Raw genomic sequence first — 20,572 nt, forward strand, 5'->3', positions numbered from 1 at the left:
TGCAATATGGACACACCACACGTTCAGAATTAATAAATTGTAATAGAACATTGCTGGATGCGACGCGCCTCACGCAGGCAGAGCTTATATGCTTCATGAACGGACACCGCGCTAGTGATACAAAACACACATGTCTGTTAAGTGCAATACTTTTAATAAGGTAACGTTAGCCTAAAAAATTTTAACAAACAAATCACTCCCAAATCAGAAATTAGCACAGTAATTGGCACCGTGAAGGTTAGGCTATTTAAATAAAAGAAGAACGAAAAAAATGGCGCGGTGTTTATAAATAAATAAATTATTCGTATCTAAATTATTTATAAATAAATATATATACATTATATATAACGTTTGTGTATATAAGCCTATATAAAATACACAGCCTATGTATATTATGTTGAAACCCAAAATAAATGAGGCCCAAACATTATTAACAAACGTGCGTGTTTATTTGAGCACTTCCGTCAGTGAACAATCAGCCTACAAAACGCTAAAATAAATCAAATAAATAATACATTTAAATATGAATCTAGCCTAAATAATAATGTTAAATCGGCTATTTAAGAAACATTCGTTGCAAACATTACTAAAACCTCGCCCGGACCTTCTCCGACAGCTCATCAGAATTACTGGCCCAAGTCCGACTGGAACCGGTCTGTTTTCTCTTTCTCTTCCCCACTGCACAGCTGCTGTTTTTAATAGCAAAGTGATTAGATTTATTTTCGTTTATTTAGGTTATAAAGTTAATTTAGACATATATTTGGAACACTTTTTATTTGTTAAATTTAAGTTTTTGTTTTTTAAAGTAACGACCAAGTCATCGCGATTTCAATTAAAACCCATAGGTATAAGCACGCTTTGCAGAACATGGAAGCGCCAGCCAGCGCTATGTGAAACTTCATTTTTGCTCATAAAGGTAAGACTAATATATCATCCGAAACTGTAAAAAAAATAATTTAAATAATTCAAATCGAAAACAAAACTCTTCCAAATCCAATAGCTATAGGCCTAATGCATATGCAGGTATTAAAGCCGCGTCAATGAGCAAATGGCATCAGGATCAACTTCATCTTTGTGTCAAATACCAGTTTTTTAATAAATAATTCAAATATCTCCCTACTTTTTCCCCGACACATTCATGGTAATTATTTTTGCTGGGGCTTTGCGGTCAGCTTTATGCGTGTATTTAAAGCAGAGGCGCAGTTGTCATTACGACAGTCACAGCCCTAGTTTTGCTTAAACCATTTAAGTGGGCCCGACTGTACTTCATAGTGTCTCTCAAATATTACTCAATTTCTCTCTCTTTTTTTTTTTTTTTTGCTGTTTCTGTGTTAGTGGCGCGGCAGTCTGATCTTCTTCATTCATATTTAAGCGCAAATGAGAACCGTTTTGCGGGGGATGCAAGGTGTATGGGAAAAAAAAAACGAATATTGAATCTCAAAATTTAAAATCGATTGCCAACCCACCGAACGAATATTCGATTTGAATATTCTGGTCCAGTCCTACTAACAACCAATTTTTTAAATAGTAATTTACTCGTTTGTTTAATTTCAACAAAAATAATATCCTAGGGGATTTTTAAAAAGTGACGTGAGTGGCAGTGTGTGTGTGTGTGTGTGTGTGTGTGTGTGTGTGTGTGTGTGTGTGTGTGTGTGTGTGTGTGTGTGTGTGTGTGCGGGAGGCAGAGCGGCAGAGAGATGCGACAGAGTTGCGAAATTGCAGGCGCGGCTCGAAATGGCTGTTATTTCAAATAGCGTACCATATTTTAAACTAATCGGTTAACCGGTTTCAACCGGCTAATGAGGCTCGGTGGTCGGTCAAGAAATTTTTTAGTTTTCGCCATCCCTAAATTCAACTGAAAAAACTTGTGAAAAAATATCTTTCAGGTGGTCAAATAGCAAATAGCAAATAGTGGAGCTCTGCAGCCACCTACTGGTAAAAGTTATTTGTAGTTGTTTCTTTTTACTTTTAAAACTGGATTTTCCAAAAGATGGGCAAAAATCTTACACTAAACCATGTGAAATTATCCATGTTATCCCCATGAATTAAAGTTAGAAATGTGAATTTTACATTAAAAAAAAACAGTTTTTGTATAAAAACCCATTAAAAAAAAAAAAAAAATAATAATATATATATATATATATTTTTTTTTTTTTTTAATATCACTAACCCACTGAAAACTGCACAAATGTAGAGTAAAAACTTTAATAAACAGAAAAATATACAGTACAGACCAAAAGTTTGGACACACCTTCTCATTCATTTGAATGAGAAGGTGTGTCCAAACTTTTGGTCTGTACTGTATATATAAAATATATAATATAATATCAAATATAGATGTGCAGCTGTGGCTCATCTGTTTTAAGCTTGAAGATTTATATAGTAATGCTAGGGCTGTCAGTTTGTTAATCTTCTTAATTTAGTGTAATAATCATCAATCATTAAACACATCTTTTTATGACCCCTCATCTATACTACATGCAACACCTCTAACAGGTGGCACAGATTGAGTAGAGCTGTTCACACAATGCCATCTTGTATTTTAAAACAGCTGAACAGAAAGAAATGGCCAAAGGCATCTGTCTAGCACATTTTTACAATACACAGACAAACAAACTTGGTATGAACTGTAGATCTGTTGTTGATTTGTTTGTTTTTGATGTTCATTTATGTTAAAATTATATAAAAATAAAACAAGCAACTTATTGACTCCTAAGGACACGTACTGTAATTTCTACCTGTATGACTTTTTCTTCTGTGGAATAAAATGTTTGGTGTATGTATGGAAGCCTGTTTCCGCCACCAAATAAAGAATTAAAAAAAAAATGAATTGTGCCTTTTTATCTTAAAATTTTGACTTTTTTCTCCCAATTGCGAGTTTACATCTCACATTTCCAACTTTTTTTCTCAGAATTGGGAGATATGAACTCATAATTGTAAGTTATAAAGGCAAAATTGCAAGATATAAACTCACAATTCTGAGAAATTAAGTTTGAATTGCAAGAAAGTCGCAATTATGACTTTTTTCTCAGAATTGTGAGATATAAACTTGCTATTGTGAGTTATAATGACCAGTTCTGAGGGGAGAAAAAAGACTTATATGTCCTTAGAATTGCAAGTTTATATCTTACAATTCTGACTTAATAACTCACAACTGCATATTATAAAGTCATCTAGATATAAACTTACAATTCTGAAAAAAAAAATCAGAATTGAGGAAATAAGTTGCAATTACCTTTTTTTTTATTCAGTGGTGGAAACAGACTTCCATAGTAGGGCTGTCCCCGAATAGTCGAAGATTCGATGCATCGATATGCGGAGCCTGATTCGACCACCGATCTCACAGTCGAATCTTCGCGGGTGAAACGAGCATCATACCATTTTGGCAATATGGGGGTGCTCAATGTCTAATTGCACACAGAACTACTGGTTTTGTACGGTTATATTACGTTATATACAGCCTTTGATTATGATAATGCAGTAAAAACAAAAGTGAAAAGAAAGAAGCGTTCAATAAATATTTTTAACGTGTTTGTGAATAAATCTAACCACCCCTGTGACAGATTTAATTTTCACTTGCCCTGATCCATGATGAGATGCGGACCATTTTGACGGCAGGGATTAGGCGGCGATCACACCGAACGCGTTTTTGCAATTGGAGGCGCCTCTTTTGAATGGTTTTCTGTTGGCAGTGAGCGTTCTGCGCTCTGTTTATGCGCCCCCCGCGCCTCGCGTTTTTGCAGGAGCGCTCTGACTGAGCGCCTGAAGTTGAAAAAAAAAATCAACTCTGAGCGGAAAAACGCCCAACGTCATTCGCGTTCTTTTCCATTGTCCAATCGAATGAATGGAGAGGCGGGCCTTCTGTTGTGATGGCGAAAGTTTACCGTCGCTTAAAAAGTCCGGAGACTGCAAGAAATGGAGGAGAAACCTTTGGTGTCTATCGTGGGTAACCAGGAGCTGTATTATTTAGGGTTTCTGCTAATATGACAGTTTACTTAACAGCAAAAAACTAAGATTTTAGAGCGTTCGCGCTATAATCCTTTGATTTGACTGACAGGACAGCTGTTTCGGTCGTTGCTTAGCAAAAAAGGCAGTGCTGTGCGCCTCGCGTTTTTAGAACTAAAAGACGCGTTCTGTGTTTTTATTTAAACCTAAATAAGTTCGTCTGTCAGTTGGCAGGCAGTTTTGGTCGCTTTATTAAAAGTTGTTGCTGTGTGCAGTGTGTAAAATAAAATAAAAACTGTTTTACCCTCCTGCTGACTATAGTGTCGTGCCCCTCCCAACCCATTCACACACACACACACACACACACACACACATAGGCCTAGATGATTCGACTATCGGTCGACTATAGAAAGATTCGAAAATTCTGATTCGACTATGAAAATTCATAGTCGGGGACAGCCCTATTCCATAGTTTGGTTACCTTCAAAACATCATTTGTGTTCCACCGAAAAAAAAATACCAGTTTGGAACAACATGAGGCTGAGTAAATGACGACAAAACTTAAATTTTCTGAAATAATAATAGTAATGTGACCAATTGTGATCAGTTATTCAGCATATCATGTATTTACTCTAATTAATTCACTTTTTTAATTGATTGACAGCCCTAATAAAAATTAGTGATTGGATAAAACATGATCAAATAAGTGCAACTAAACTCATGCTGGCCTGGTTCATAAGATAAAGTAAAATAGCTGGATTATGGCCAAAAAATAAAAATAAAAATAATGAAAACGTTATAACTATAAGATTGTAGTGCCTGGAGCCCATCAGACATGAAATAACTAGTTATATTCCTTAAATGACTTCTCCCCCATGATTAACACCTATGTGCTATGAGCCAGACCTCTGTTCACTATCCAGCTCATCCCCCCACCATCAAGATAAGACTCTTACAGAAATGCAGATACACTTTCCTTATTCAGACATACAGTCCCACATACAGTTATATAGAAATGTACACGTATCAATGTGTTACCTTTTCTTATATTGTTGTTTCTGTTATGTATGCCGGCCTCAAACATTAATCCGCAATAGGTGAATTATTGTGCATGCTAAGACTCTCACATTTAGAATCACTCAGTCAAACGAGAAGATACATAGATCATGTTTGGTGTCTATGAGCAGCATTTATTATTCCCTAAATGTTAATGTTTGTGGCATCTTAATAACTCCTTGCTTTATATGTATTATTGAACTTTTGAAAGTTTTGTGGCCAAACAACCAATCAGCTTCCACATGCGAAACACCATTTTGAGAGACAAAGACTTTCAATCTTCCCTCCAAAACTCAGATCAACCGGATTGGACAAGGTCCAACTGTGGGCGTGAACGACCTACAGGTTTATAAACCTTCCCTCATCTCTCTCTCACTCTCTTGCCTTCTGGACTCAAAGACACGTCACCCGCACCTCCCCCCCCAGATCCATGGGGGGGGGGGGGGGGGGGGGGGGGGGGCTCACCTAGCATTGGAGATGATGAGGCCTGCAATACTCTCAAGGAACTGGAAAGGACTTTCTGAACTGAACACATACGGAACCAATGCACAACAACAACAAGCTTGCAAGTATCCGTCCTTTCTACAAACGTAGATAGCTGCGTTTAAGGCGTTTTATAAAAGAAACGATTTCAGGATGTTCAGAACCGTTTCATTCCTGTCCCTTTGCAAACTCACTTTCTGTCTCTCTCTCTCTCTCTCTTACTCTCTCTCTCTCTCTCTCTCTCTCTCTTACTCTCTCACGCGTTCTCTGTCTATTTGTGTTTTATGTACGTTTGTCTATGTGCGATCGTTTGTAAGTAGAATAGTTTAATAAACAACCATATATTCACATATAATGATTCTCTGTGCTGAATGCTTACATTACAAAAGTCACTTAAACTGTGTCGATCTCATATTGCTACCTTAAGCCCTATTCTGTTCAATTGTTTTAACTCCGTTCTGATTAGTAAAATACGTTGCCGTGACGACGGGCCAACGTCAGAGTAATGGGTATCACTGAACAATTTGCTGGACAAAGAAACCAGTCGATATCATTATTACTGTTACTGATCAGAAACTGGAAATTGCGTATATTTAATGACGATTATTATACACGATTTCCTGTGAGTTAAACTACTTTCCCTGACTGAAATGTATGTTTTAAATAACTCATTTCATCCTATTCATTGGTCATAAGACCTGGTGGAGTTTTGCAGTGTATATGTGATGAGAGAAACAGTCTCATGCATATACACACATATATTGATCATCTTAAATTCTTTGAGCTAACCAAAATTCTCTACAAGATTAAAAACTCTGGTTTGGATATGGGTTGATATTTTTCCAAAAATCAAGTCAAGGTATATTTTTGTTGTTGATATGGACTACTCTGACGAGAGTGATGTAGTAATGTTCACTGTGAAGCTTACACTGTGATGTACCTTTGAGAAAACACTTGTTTTGCAGAATGTCACAGTTATATATGATATGAGAATAAGGCCTGAAGTTAGGAAGAACATTTTAAGGAAATATATTTTCATTATAATTATTTTCTTCTCAAACCTTGTCTGTGGTGTAAAAACACCCCTGGCCAAATGCCCCCAGAGGGCATTACTTCCCACTTTAATAATTACTGTAGTTACCATGTTCTGAACATCACATCCTTTTCTTTTTCCCTCAGATGTAATCTGTCTTGGTGGTTGAATAAAAATCAGATACTGCTTCTGCAAAGGACTAACAATATGTTTTATGAAATGTAGTGAAGACAAAAGTATGATCTTATGCTTTGGAATGTAGTGGAGTAAAAGTAAAAGTTACTCAAAATAAAACGACTCCAGTAAAGTACAGAAAGTTGAAAGATTTAAGTACAAAAGAAGTAAATCTTCCCAGTTACTGTCCACCCCTGCTGCAAATCGACAACCGCTGAAGACTGAACTCACTGCTCAGTTTTACAATTTCATCAAAACCAGTGAGAGTTCTGCATAACAATGATTGACAGCTCAGATTCTGCCTGCTGGTCCCAATTGCTGCTATAATCTCCATAACAAGAGCAAATATTAACATTTAATTAGTCTGACAAACATCTAGCCCATTTTCCTTCACCGTGGCTGGCGGTACTTGTGAACGAAAAAACAAAACTAACTGAAGGACAGCCCTGTCTGGGTTTATCACTGTCTGCATCTCTTTATCTATCATTCTGTTTCATTGACTTCCTCATGCACATGATCTAAATGACCTGTCGGACTATCCAGCCCTTTCCATTTTCTTTAAAGAACTTCCCTCTCTAATATGTTATTGATCCCAAATGTAATGACCAATTAAATGTAATTGTGCGACGTGTTTACACTGATGTTTGCGAGTGTTTCAGTCGAAAATCAACATTACTGTACATCTGGGTTTGACATCTAGAACACCTGGGATTAGTATTTGTTGACCACTTACATTTCACTGCCCAAACACTGGACCACCTGGTTTGCTATTATAACAATCTGTTCTTTTTTACTTTTCTGCACTTGTACTTCTGTTCCAGCTCAAAGGCTCTGATGAGACGATGTGATATAAGAGTCAATCTAACAGACCCTCAAGAACGTGAACTGCTTACCTTCCTTTTGGCTCGCAGTTGGCCCTGATAGTTGTCTGATGAGTCTCCAGGAATCTCTCCTCCCCAAAGCGTCAACCCGACAATAGTGTAAGTAATTCCCATGACCACCAGGGGCAGAATGTACACCAGCAAGGCTACTATGATATGATACCTGTAACCAGAGAGAGATAAATGTAGCACTTGCGCTGCCAATGAAGATACAATTCTTAGACAAACATGGAAATCACTAACATTGTTTACACACTATGTAATTATTGCATTCTTGCTGCTTTTTTACTTGCCAGACTGTATTTGACTCCAAGAGATTTCGGGAAAAGCTCAGTGTTGCCCAAAATATCTTGCATAGCCAAAATTGTGGCACAAATCCTACAGTGTAATTTCAGATTTATTCAGTTTCAGCCTTGCATCCAACCTCACAGTTCTGCAATAACTTTAGAAATAATGCAGTCTCATAAAAAAAAGGACTGCAATAAAAACACTTGTGAACACTGAATTATATTATATAACATTAAATAGTGTTAATGTTGTTGATTTTACTAATACTACTAATAAAATAATTATTAATAATATTAATTAAAACTATTATGAATATTTTATAATAGTTAAAAACAACAGCCATAAATATTATTATTATTATTATTATTATTATTACTAACATCAACAACAACAACTACTACTACTACTAGTAATAGTAGTAGTATTGTTGTTATTGTTACTAATAATAACAATAGTTGTCTTGATATTACAACAGTAATACTAATTAATAATACCAATAATTATAATAGCTGTTAATGATAATAAAAACATTTGTTGTTGATTTTTGAGCTACTCTGTCAAGTCCTGTTGTACTGTGCAGAGGACATCCTGGGCTTTCTAGTGATATGTCATTTGATTGGCTGGCATGCTAGGAACCACTTCTTACACTGAATCCAAAATGGCCGGCATACAAATGAGCACATTTTATGGGAAGGAGAGAGATATGTAAAATTTTGCTTTTTTACATGTTTTTTACTATTATTATCACATATATATTTGTTTATTAAAGTGTCAGTAACAATACATTTAGCTTTCAAAGCTGTTAAATTGTTTATGATTCAAAATATCATCCTTTTTTAAATGTCAACTATAGTGGACATCAGGACCATCTTAATGTAATTAATGACTGCATGTTGTATGAGGCAGAACTGAAGCAGAGAGGATTTTTATAAGATAGTTGAGGGAGACTCTGACTTAGAGCTGTCAGATGAGGATAAATTTGAATGTAACATACAAGAAGATGTTGAAGAAGAGGAAGAAATTGCAGGAGACTCAGATGAGCAGACTGAGACAGACACAGAGACAGAAAAGGAAGAACAGGAAAGATGCCGCACTCTGTGGTTCTGCAGCAGGACAATGCACACCAGCAAATTCACTTCTGAATGGTTAAAGAAAAACAAAATGAAGACTTTGGAGTGGCCTAGCCAAAGTCCTGACCTGAATCCTATTGAGATGCCCACAGCATGACCTTAAAAAGGCGGTCCATGCTCGAAAACCCTCCAATGTGGCTGAATTACAACAATTCTGCCAAGATGAGTGGGCCAAAATTCCTGCACAGCGCCGTAACAGACTCATTGCAAGTTATGGAAAATGCTTGATTTCAGTTGTTTTGTTTTTGTTACATAAATGTTGGATTAATATCCCTTTACAGCCATATTCTGTACAGTTTTGTTGTCTGAGTTTGGCTGTCGTTTCGAACTAAAATCGTCCTGTGGTCCACTACAGTGGACATGCTGTAAAATTAAAAATAAAAACAAAACGTAAAAACTCTAAATTGTAGAATTCTTTTTTAACCCAAAGGATGTAGGAAATCACAAAAAAACAACAAAAAAGAGACACTTTTTTTCTTTGGGTCTATATTATAAATATTATTATAATTATTAGTAATAGTTAATAAAACCACCACCACCACAATTATTATTATTACTTTAAATTATTATAAATATCATTATATTATAAATATTTCTATAATTAGTAGTAGTAGTTAATAAAATCACCACCACAACAATTATTATTATTATTACTTTAAATTATTTTAAATATCATTATATTATAAATATTAATATAATTAGTGGTAGTTGTTGATAAAATCACCACCACAACAAATAACAATTACTATTATTAATTATTAATAATAAAAAATTAATAATAATAACAGTAATACTAATGAATAATAATTGCAATAATTTTAATAATAGCTGTTAATGATAATAATAAAAAAATGATTGATGATGTTAATTATTATTAATAATAATAATTATTATATTTAATAATAATTATTATTATTATTACTATTAATAATAATAATAATAATAATAATAATAATACTTGTTGATTATGTTAATAATTATTATAAATTATTATAAATATTATTATAATTAGTAGTAGTTGTCAATAAAACCACAACAAAAATTATTGTACAATATTGTACCTCAAAGTGCTTTACAAATAAACTGAACGGAAGGGAAGAAAATTGTGCATGCATATTTAAAGAGCTCTCACATGAAAGGGTCCTCTGAAGGTCTCGGCCAGGCAACGTAACAGAGGGTCCGCTTGGGTAATTTTTTGATGGTTGAAAAGAAACAGAGAGGAAAGGCCAAAACCACAGCCAGCACCCAAATACACACAATGATCACCTTAGTGGCTGTGGCTGAGAGACGTGGTTTCAGGGGATGGATGATGGCCATGTACCTGCACAACACAAACACATGATTCTGTTCAATCTCACGCCTCAGATACAGTCCGAAACACGGCTTCAAATAACATCAATATGATAAAACATCAAAGGCACACCACAGTTGGGCAATTTTCAATTTGCAGGTTGTGTAATGATCTAATAGCTGATTGATAATGGATCACATCAAAGAGACCATTCATATCTGTTGCTGCAGTAGGTGTAAGCTCTCTCGAAATAACTACAGTAATACGAAGAACTGAACTTTTACTCCAACTCTTCATTTTAAATGCAGAAACACTGCCAATCATATGCCATTGATTACTTGTGAACTCTGGACCATAATGTAAGGCTAAGCCTCTTTGGTTAACATATTCAAAACCATTCAAGAGTGATAATAGGCCATTTGCTTTGTTAACGACTCACTCTTGTAAGCAGTGAATGGCTTATTAGACAGCCAATTATACTCTTGGGCAGAGAAGGTTATTTCGGGATATGGACGACATGGATGTCAAAGCACTTATGTAGGCATCTTGGATAAACAACAGGAAAGACGACGGAAGGGTACACTGTGTATTAGTTATATTAGTCATGAATAGAAATCTCAGCATGTATCTAGTAAACATTCACAAATGTAGATTAATTAATATACTGCAATTAAAAACAGCTCATTATGTCATGCTGTGATGTGTTAAGTTGCCACATTCATACAAGCCAACACATTTTATGAATAGAGCACAATTTGGCATCCCATTAAAGAAACTAATGCTGTTATTTATCAATTATTTTGCATAAATGAATACCCTAGCACGAAAAGCTAGTCTTAAACATCAAATTTTGGCTTTATTTGATTTTTATCTTTATTTTATCTTTCCATGCTAGATTGGTTACTTATTTGTTTATTTGTTTGTTTGCCATTCAACCTTCAAAACATCTAAGAAACCTAGCATTTTGTTTCACTTTTTTTTTTAATCGAATGTTTGGCAAGCCACGGCTGAGTAACATCTTAATTTAGGCAATAAAAGGTTATAATTAGGGGTGTCATGATACACCGGTATTGACGGTAATTGTGATATTGAAATAATATACCGGTAAAGGCAATAATCGTGATACTGAAATAATGAAACATTGCTACTGTGTTAATTTGGGGTGTTGCGATATGCCATTATTGGCGATAATCATGATATTGAAATAATAAAATATCGGTACTGTGTTAATTTGGGGAGTCACGATACACTGTTATTGGCGATAACCGTGATATTGAAATAATGAAATATCATTACCATGTTAGGGGTGTTGCAATATACCGTTACTGGCAATAATTGTAAGATTGAAATAATGAAATATTTTACGTGTTAATTGGGGTGTCGCAATATAGCGGTATTGACAATAATTGTAATATTGAAATTATGAAATATCGTTACCATGTTAGGGGTGTTGCAATATACCGATATTGGCAATAATCATGATATTGAAATAATGAAATATTGTTACCGTGTTAGGGGTGTTGCAATATACCGATACTGGCGATAACCGTGATATTGAAATAATGAAATATCGTTACCGTGTTAGGAGTGTTGCAATATACCGATATTGGCGATAATTGTGATATTGAAATAATGAAATATTGTTACCGTGTTAGGGGTGTTGCAATATACCGATACTGGCGATAACCGTGATATTGAAATAATGAAATATCGTTACCGTGTTAGGAGTGTTGCAATATACCGATATTGGCGATAATCATGATATTGAAATAATGAAATATTGTTACCGTGTTAGGGGTGTTGCAATATACCGATACTGGCGATAACCGTGATATTGAAATAATGAAATATCGTTACCGTGTTAGGAGTGTTGCAATATACCGATATTGGCGATAATTGTGATATTGAAATAATGAAATATTGTTACCATGTTAATTGTGGTGTCGAAATATACCGGTACTGGTGATAATCATGATGTTAAAATAATGAAATACTGTTACTGTGTTAGGGGTGTTGCAATATACCGGTAAAGGCAATAATCATGATATTGAAATAATGAAATATCGTTACCGTGTTAGGGGTGTTGCAATATACCGATATTGGCGATAATTGTGATATTGAAATAATGAAATATTTTTACTATGTTAATTGGGGTGTCACAATATACCGGTATTGACAATAATCATGATATTGAAATGCTGAAATATTGTTACATGTTAGTTGTGTTGCAATATACCGATATTGGTGATAATTGTGATATTGAAATAATGAAATATTTTTGCTGTGTTAATTGGGGTGTTGCAATATACCGGTATTGACAATAATCATGATATTAAAATGATGAAATATCGTTACATGTTAGTTGTGTTTGAATATACCGATATTGGTGATAATTGTGATATTGAAATAATGAAATATTGTTATTGTGTTAATTTGGGGTGTCGCAATACATTGGTATTGGCACTAATCGTGATATTGAAATAATAAAAAATGGTTACCGTGTTAGGGGTGTTGCAATATACCGATATTGGCGATAATTGTGATATTGAAATAATTAAATATTTTTACTGTGTTAATTGGGGTGTTGCAATATACCGGTATTGACAATAATCATGATATTAAAATGATGAAATATCGTTACATGTTAGTTGTGTTTGAATATACCGATATTGGTGATACTTGTGATATTGAAATAATGAAATATTGTTATTGTGTTAATTTGGGGTGTCGCAATACATTGGTATTGGCACTAATCGTGATATTGAAATAACAAAAAATGGTTACCGTGTTAGGGGTGTTGCAATATACCGATATTGTTGATAATCGTGATATATGGTTTATCTGTGTTTTTTCCATATGGATAATGTATATTTTAATTGCAATGCTAAGTGACATAGCAATTGTAAAATCAGTAGCAGTTCATAGAAAAAAAATCTGATATTGTGGCATCTCTACGATACATAAATACAGCAGACCAGTTTAGCTATTTTAGAGTTTCAAGCCCTGTTTTGTACGCTATTCATGTAAAACCAGTCAGCTAAATAACATCGCACTGAAGTGTAATGCCACTGATGAAAAAATGTTTGAACTGAGATTGAACCTAATGGCCTCCAGTATTCTTTAGAAATGTTGCACATAACAGTTTCATTAAAGTTTCATAAACCAACAGAATGAGGTTTTGTTAGCAATGCCATCTCTCTGACAGTAAAATTAAACATTTATCGTACTGAAAAAAATATCTGGGCAAGTGGTGTCAGCATAAATCTCACACTTTCATCCAAATGCAGCCGCGTAAGCACACTGACCCACTGCAAATTCCTGCAGACGTCACAATTGCTCTGTATATAAGAGTAGTGACAGCCTACCAGCAAAACAACAGTAACAGCAAATGTGGGCTGTGAAATATGTAGCCTGGAGCCACGAGCACTATGTGACATTTTGAGCACAGGAAATAACTGTGAAGAACTCTCAGACAGAATCTGGGTTATAATTTCTCTACTGTGGTATGTTTTGGTTGCTAATGTATACTGCTTGCAAAAAAACAACACATTTTTCATATATTAAAGGGGTTATTTCACACATTTTGTTTTTGGTTTTATACCAAGGTCCACTTAATATTATTAGTAAAGGTTTTTGGGGTTCTCATGACCACATCCATTTTTCATCCTTCAGTATTAAATATCATTGAAAAGCCTGCATTACACTGTGACATGTGAAAATAACCCATGCTGAAATTTGCTGTTCGGACTGTTCATATCAGACTGAAATTATTAGGGACCTTGAAAGAGGATATGGGGAGATAAAAAGTTCAGGCTGAAACACAAAATCAAGTCATTTTTGCAGCTGAGTTTCAATAAATGGTCTAATGTTTTTATTGTACTTTTGATTTGGAGTTAATTAGTAACTTGATTTATCTCAAAACATCAATGAAAGTTTGTTTTGCCAATGATAGAACCTTTTTAATTGAACTTACTGTACTTCTGGTTTTACAGTAATGGGGAAAAAAGTTTGTAACATCCTCAAAACAAGTCCACTTTTCAGAATAAATCACTATATATCAGAATTGTAATGAAAAAAAAAATGGATCAGCTCATTGCCAACTCATCTTTTAAAGGATTAGTTCATTCCTGAATTGAAATTTCTTGATAACGTGCTCACCCCTATGCCATTCAAAAAGTTCATGTCTTTCTTTCTTCAGTCGAAAAGAAATGAAGGTTTTTGAGGAAAACCTTCCAGGATTTTTCTCCATATAGTGGACTTCAATGGTGGCCAATGGGTTGAAGGTCCAAATTGCAGTTTCAATGCAGCTTCAAAGAGCTCTAGCCAATGAATAAGAGTCTATCTAGTGAAATTTTTTTTTTAAAAAGGGGGGGGGGGGGGGGAGTACTTTTTAACCACAAATGCTCATCTTGCACATCTACAACTTCACACATTACATAATTAGTTGCGAGAAAAAACGAACGTACGGTTAGTTCTTCAATTGTGTACTTCGGTTCAAAAAGGTAGGATATGGCAAAAAACTACATTTTATTTTCGCCTCCAATTTTAAAATCGCCCAACATCGTTTTTTGTAAAGGGCTTTTGACTTTCTTTGCACATTCGCTTTGTAAACACTGGGTCGGAACTTCCCCCATGTCACGTGTGACGTCTTTTCTAGCAAAACAATTGGTTATTTTCTAAAAAAAAATATATATAATGTTCAAATTTTTAACCACAAATGCTCGTCTTGCACTAGCTTGACTACATAGTCATGTTGGATTTGCTGGGATTGGGAAAGCAATTAACATCTTAGATGACATGGGGGTGAGTAAATTATCATGAAATTTAAATTCAGGAGTGAACCTTTAAGCATCTTATACATATGAAAACAACAGAAAAAAACAGTTAATCTATGTTATAATAGCTTGCTATGTTGATTTTAGAGTGATCTCAATTCATATTAATGAGCATTATATCTGATTAACCTGACATTTAACTAAAAGTCATAGTCAAGGTCAGCCTGTGACAGAAATGCTAGCTTCAGGCCATGAGCTTTAGGTATCAATCTTAAACATAAGCAAAAGCTATGCTGCTTCCATCATTTACACTAGTGTGAAAAGACAACTCCCTTTCTGACATGAGTTCCACTGACAGGACACAGAAAAAGTGTATAGTTTAGACATTATAGTGTTGTCTGTCAGAATACACAATCTATCTAACTCTTGCACTCATTGCTCGCATTGCATAACTCTGAAAATTCATCTTTCACTAACTGTAGAACTCATACTACTCATGATGCAAGTGCCATAGATAGCACCAAAAATAATTTATCTAAGGAAGTACCCAAATATACTGACATTTGCACACTGTACCAAACTAATCGTCCATATCGGGGAAGGTTACTGATGAAGTTCAAAAGTCCCATTTAATACGCATTATTTTCACATTACTTAGTTTGTGAGATTAAAGTCTGAGATGCCTAATCAGCAGGGTGCTGAGAGGAAAAGGATGATTAAAATGGCTCAGCATGACTTCCGTGAGGGTGGCAAAGTACACAAAAAGAAAACAAAAAATACTAAAAAATTAAATACTTTTTAAATACTAATGCTTTCATTCAGCAAGGATGCATTAAATTGATCAAAAGTGACAGTAAAGACATTTATAATGTTACAAATGTTACAAGTTTTGTTCAAGAAACTTTGAAGAAAAGAATCCTGAATTAAATCCTTTTTAAATTCAGAATTTAGCACCAAATTGGCATTAGAATGATTTCTGAAGAATCATGTGTTAGTAAAGCCTTGAGTGATGGCTGCTTAAATTTCAGCTTTGCCCTCAAAGCAATAAATTACATTTTAAACTTTATTCAAATAGAATAGTTGTTTTAAATTATTATATTTTACAATATTACTGTTTTTTCTATATTTGATTTCATAATGCAGCCCTGGTGAGCATAAGAAGCTTTCAAAACCATTTAAAAAACCTTTTTAATCATCCATTTCCACATCTATCACTGTATTCTAAGGTACAAGAAGTAAAAGGTTCATCTTTGTACTTTATTGACCTCTAAATGGTATAAATTAGAACTTAAAAAATGCACATTAGAACCTAAAGTGTTTAAATTAGCACCTTTTAAAAGGTGTTTTTGCACTTTTGTTCATTTTTCTGAAAGTATAAACATACTTTGCATACTAAAGACCTAGGTAGGTCTTACAAAAAACTTGTAAGACTAAATTGTAAGACTCATAACTCAAAAGTTTCAAACCATGGCTTGTGGTAAAATAACTTGTCTCAGACAGCGCTGAGATTTTCTAAAGTATTCAGGATTCAGTATCTTGTGGCTTCTGTCCTACACATCTCCAATCAATTGCACTCATTCACATTAGTTTTGTTCTTTTAAAATCTCAATACTCCAATAACTAATCTGATTAGAGGTAAGGACAAATCAAGATCAATAAGCACTTGCCATAAAAGCACTAGCTCTCCTAAAATGCTAAATACAAGCTATTTGTCTATTTCTGTTGACTGGGTCTACTGTGTCCTTAATTTACAACTGAATTGGTGGCATCCATTTCACTACCCAATATGTTTAGCAAATACATTTTATGGTGCACAATAAAAAAGCTTTCAAATTTGAAGGATGATCAATGTAATAGACTTGAAGAATAGAAGCATGACTACAGATGTGGAGGTTAACTGATTTGAAGATATTTAATAAGTACAATATTATGGCTCTTGCAAGCACTCATTACACAATTGTACTTATAGATGTCATGTGATCTCAACAAGGCAGCCCCCATGAGCGACCCATTCTGAGTAAAATTAAACTAGACTTTTAACATTTTCAAAAGTAATAATAATCAATAATTTGAGTGTGTCAACTGCTTGCCGACCTTACATTTGAAAGAATACCACTGATTTATCATCAAAACTAATTCAATTTGAAGCTTTTCAATTCAGGATAAGAATTGTATAATAAATTATACTAGTGATTTTTATGGTTTCAACTGCACTGTGTGATTTTCACAAATAGAATGAATGTGCATCTGCACCTGCAAAGATGCCCCCTGAAGGTGCTGTAAATAAGTTATCAGAGCTCACCGATCCACAATCATTGCACAGCCATTCACTTCAAGTCAAGCATTCTGCTATGAGTAGGAAGGACTGCCTGAGGCACTTTTGCCATTTAAGAAAAATGACAGACACACAGAGCACAACAAACAAATAGCAGCTAACAAATAACACATAACTAACAGTTTAAATCTATCTTTACCAAATCAGTCAAATATATACAAATCCCTATCAGATTCAAAGTATGCATAGAATATTTAGATCAAACAAAATGGAGAAAGAGGGGGATAGCGTACCAACTGGGTTTGTATGGGAATCAATTAATTAAACAATTATTGCATAAGTTACTGTTACGTGACGTGCTGGTAAGACGAGATGGGCAACAGGATCCAAACAATAATCACTTTAATGCAATTCTTCAGTAGGACAGGAGACATCCCCACACACAGGTTAACATTAATGACCGGACAAAGGACTAAAGACAGACTTATAAAGGTAAACTAATCATGAAACACAGGTGATACAGATGATGATTAACCAAGGACTAAACCAAATGATCACAAACAGACGGGGGAAGACAGAGGGAGAAACCAAATGACAAACAGTGCAAAACAAAGGCAAAAGACATGAAACATCAGGAGACATGTAACAGTTACGTGACAAACCTATAAACCAACAATGGTGGAAAATATTAATAAAATTACATGCCATAAAATTAATGTAGCAATAAATATAAATTCATATTCCATGAAATGTTTTCCATTTCATGGAATATGAATTTGTGTGTGTGTGTGTGTGTGTGTGTGTGTGTGTGTGTGTGTGTGTGTGTGTGTGTGTGTGTGTGTGTGTGTGTGTGTGTGTGTACCTGGTATTCATCACGTTATGGGGACCAAATGTCCCCACAAGGATAGGAATACCAGTAGATTTTGACCTTGTGGGGACATTTCTCAGGTCCCCATGAGGAAACAGGCTTATAAATCATGCACAATGAGTTTTTTTGAGGAAGTAAAAGTATGCACAATCTCCTGTGAGGGCTAGGTTTAGGTGTAGGGTAGGTGTAGGGCGATAGAAAGTACGGTTTGTACAGTATAAAAACCATTACGCCTATGGAATGTCCCCATAAAACATGTAAACCCAACATGTGTGTGTGTGTGTGTGTGTGTGTGTGTGTGTGTGTGTGTGTGTGTGTGTGTGTGTGTGTGTGTGTGTGCACATAAAAATATGTTTATATTTAATTTTTAATCGATGATTACACTACATTTGAAAATCAGTTTTGTAAACCCTTTTAGAAAACTATTTTCTACATTGATTTATTTATTTATTGTCAAGCATAACAATTGGCTTTGTAAGGGAATCATTTAATTGGGCAATGGTGTCAAAACTAACAATATATTGCATCACTACATGTGACATCCCTATAAACACTAAATACCTCTTCTATGAAATGTTTTTACATTTCTGAATTATTATTATTTATTATCTAATGTATTTTATCATACATTATTGTTATTGTTATTATTATTATTATTATTATAGTTATTGTAATTTCTATAAAAAATATGTTTGGGCTTTTATTAATTTATTTTTGAAAATTGGTTTTAATTTTCTTAATATCTGAAACAGAGGACCTCTAAATTGATTGTTAAAAATAAATAAATAAATAAATAAATATAAAATATAAAAATAATAAAGCACATGCAAATATATTTATATTTAATTTTTGATTGATGGTTACATTTTCAAAGAGTCAGTTTTGCTAGTTTTTTTTTTAGAAAACTATTTTCAACATTGATTAATTTATTCATTCACTTATTTCAATATTTATTTATTTATTTATTTATTATAAAGTATAATAATTGGTGTCATAAAATGGCGTCAAAACTAACCAGTTATTGCATCACTACAAGTGACATCACTATAAACTAACATTTGTGGAAAATATTAATAAAATCAAATTTATGATGCAATAAATATAAAAAACTGAATATCTCTTCTATGAAATATTTCTACATGTCTAAATCGAAAATTATATTATTTGTTATCCAATGTATTTATTATACAGTATTATTATAAAATATTTTGTGTTTTTATTAATTTATCATTTAAATTACTTTTAAATATATTCTGAAAATCCGAAGAACTGTTTCTGTCAAATCAAAGTCAGAGTGATTTAATCAACATGGAAGCCATTTTGTCGTCATGTGACACAAAGAAAAACAGAGAGGACCTTCAATTTGATTGTTCCAAATAAATAAATAAAATAAATTTAGATCTCATTTTTAATCGATGGCTACACTGCATTTTAGAGTCAATTTTGTGAACTTTTCTATATTTATTTCATTATTCCTTTAATATATATATATATATATATATATATATAAGGATTGCATTTCTGAAAACAACAACAAAAAAGTTTAGGCTCATTGCAATTGTGTTGCAGGGTTTAGTGTATCTGACTCTGCACTTCCAACCCTGGATGAATGAAAGTATACATTAAACACGACATCAGTGGAGTGATTTAATGATGTCTGCACATGTACTTTACCTGTCGACTGCTATTGCGCTCATTGAGTAAATGCTGGCAAACACGGAGGTGACGGGGAAAAAGTTGTGAAATTTACAGTAGGCTTCTCCAAAATACCAGTCACCGTGTGTGGCATAAACAAAATTAATCAAAGTGTTGAAGGCGGCCATCGACGCGTCTGAAAACGCCAGGTTGAGCAGAAAGTAATTGGTGACGGTTCGCATCCGCTTGTGAGCCAGAATGATCCACATGACGATCAGATTCCCGAACACCGCGATCGCCAGGATGGAGCTGTACGCCACAGACCAGAGCGCGACGCGCCACGGCGGCTGCACGAACTGGTTAGTAAAGTTCCCCGTTAGGTTAGTTCCGTTCTGTGGCGGTGCCATGGCGAAAATGTCCAGAAATCTTCTGATATAAAATATCTCAAGCGGGCTGGAGACCGCGCGCGATGCACACTGTTCCAAACACGCGCAAGAGAGATCTTGTGCTCAAAAGGAAAACGGCAACATGTCACTTATCAATGGTCGATGTGGTGGGAATCGATGCAAAAATGAACTGACTGAAAAAAATCTGCAGTCTCGATAAGCAAATCGTTTCCAAGTTCTAAAATGCGCGTCTCTTGACTCCTGTTGAACGCAACCAGAGCGCAACACACTCTGTAGTCAGATGCAGTGCCATGCACAATGTGACAACTGGTCTAACTAGTGCCACTGGGAG

The 20,572-nt window shown here is 34.5% G+C and overlaps 1 protein-coding gene across 1 annotated transcript in view; it reads right to left on the minus strand.

Moving 5' to 3' along the window:
• The window catches only part of tacr3a (tachykinin receptor 3a), a 43,280-nt gene extending 23,039 nt beyond the window's left edge, over window positions 1–20,241 (minus strand). The window contains exons 1-3 of the mRNA XM_073842577.1: window positions 19,874–20,241; window positions 10,123–10,311; window positions 7,585–7,735 (exon numbers count right to left, since the gene is read on the minus strand). Coding sequence (XP_073698678.1) covers window positions 7,585–7,735; window positions 10,123–10,311; window positions 19,874–20,241 — 708 coding nt within the window. The remainder of the gene's footprint in view (window positions 1–7,584; window positions 7,736–10,122; window positions 10,312–19,873) is intronic.
• Between the last annotated feature and the right edge of the window lie 331 nt (window positions 20,242–20,572).

This window comes from Garra rufa, chromosome 6 (genome assembly GCF_049309525.1).
Source record: "Garra rufa chromosome 6, GarRuf1.0, whole genome shotgun sequence".
Taxonomy (NCBI): Eukaryota; Metazoa; Chordata; class Actinopteri; order Cypriniformes; family Cyprinidae; genus Garra; species Garra rufa.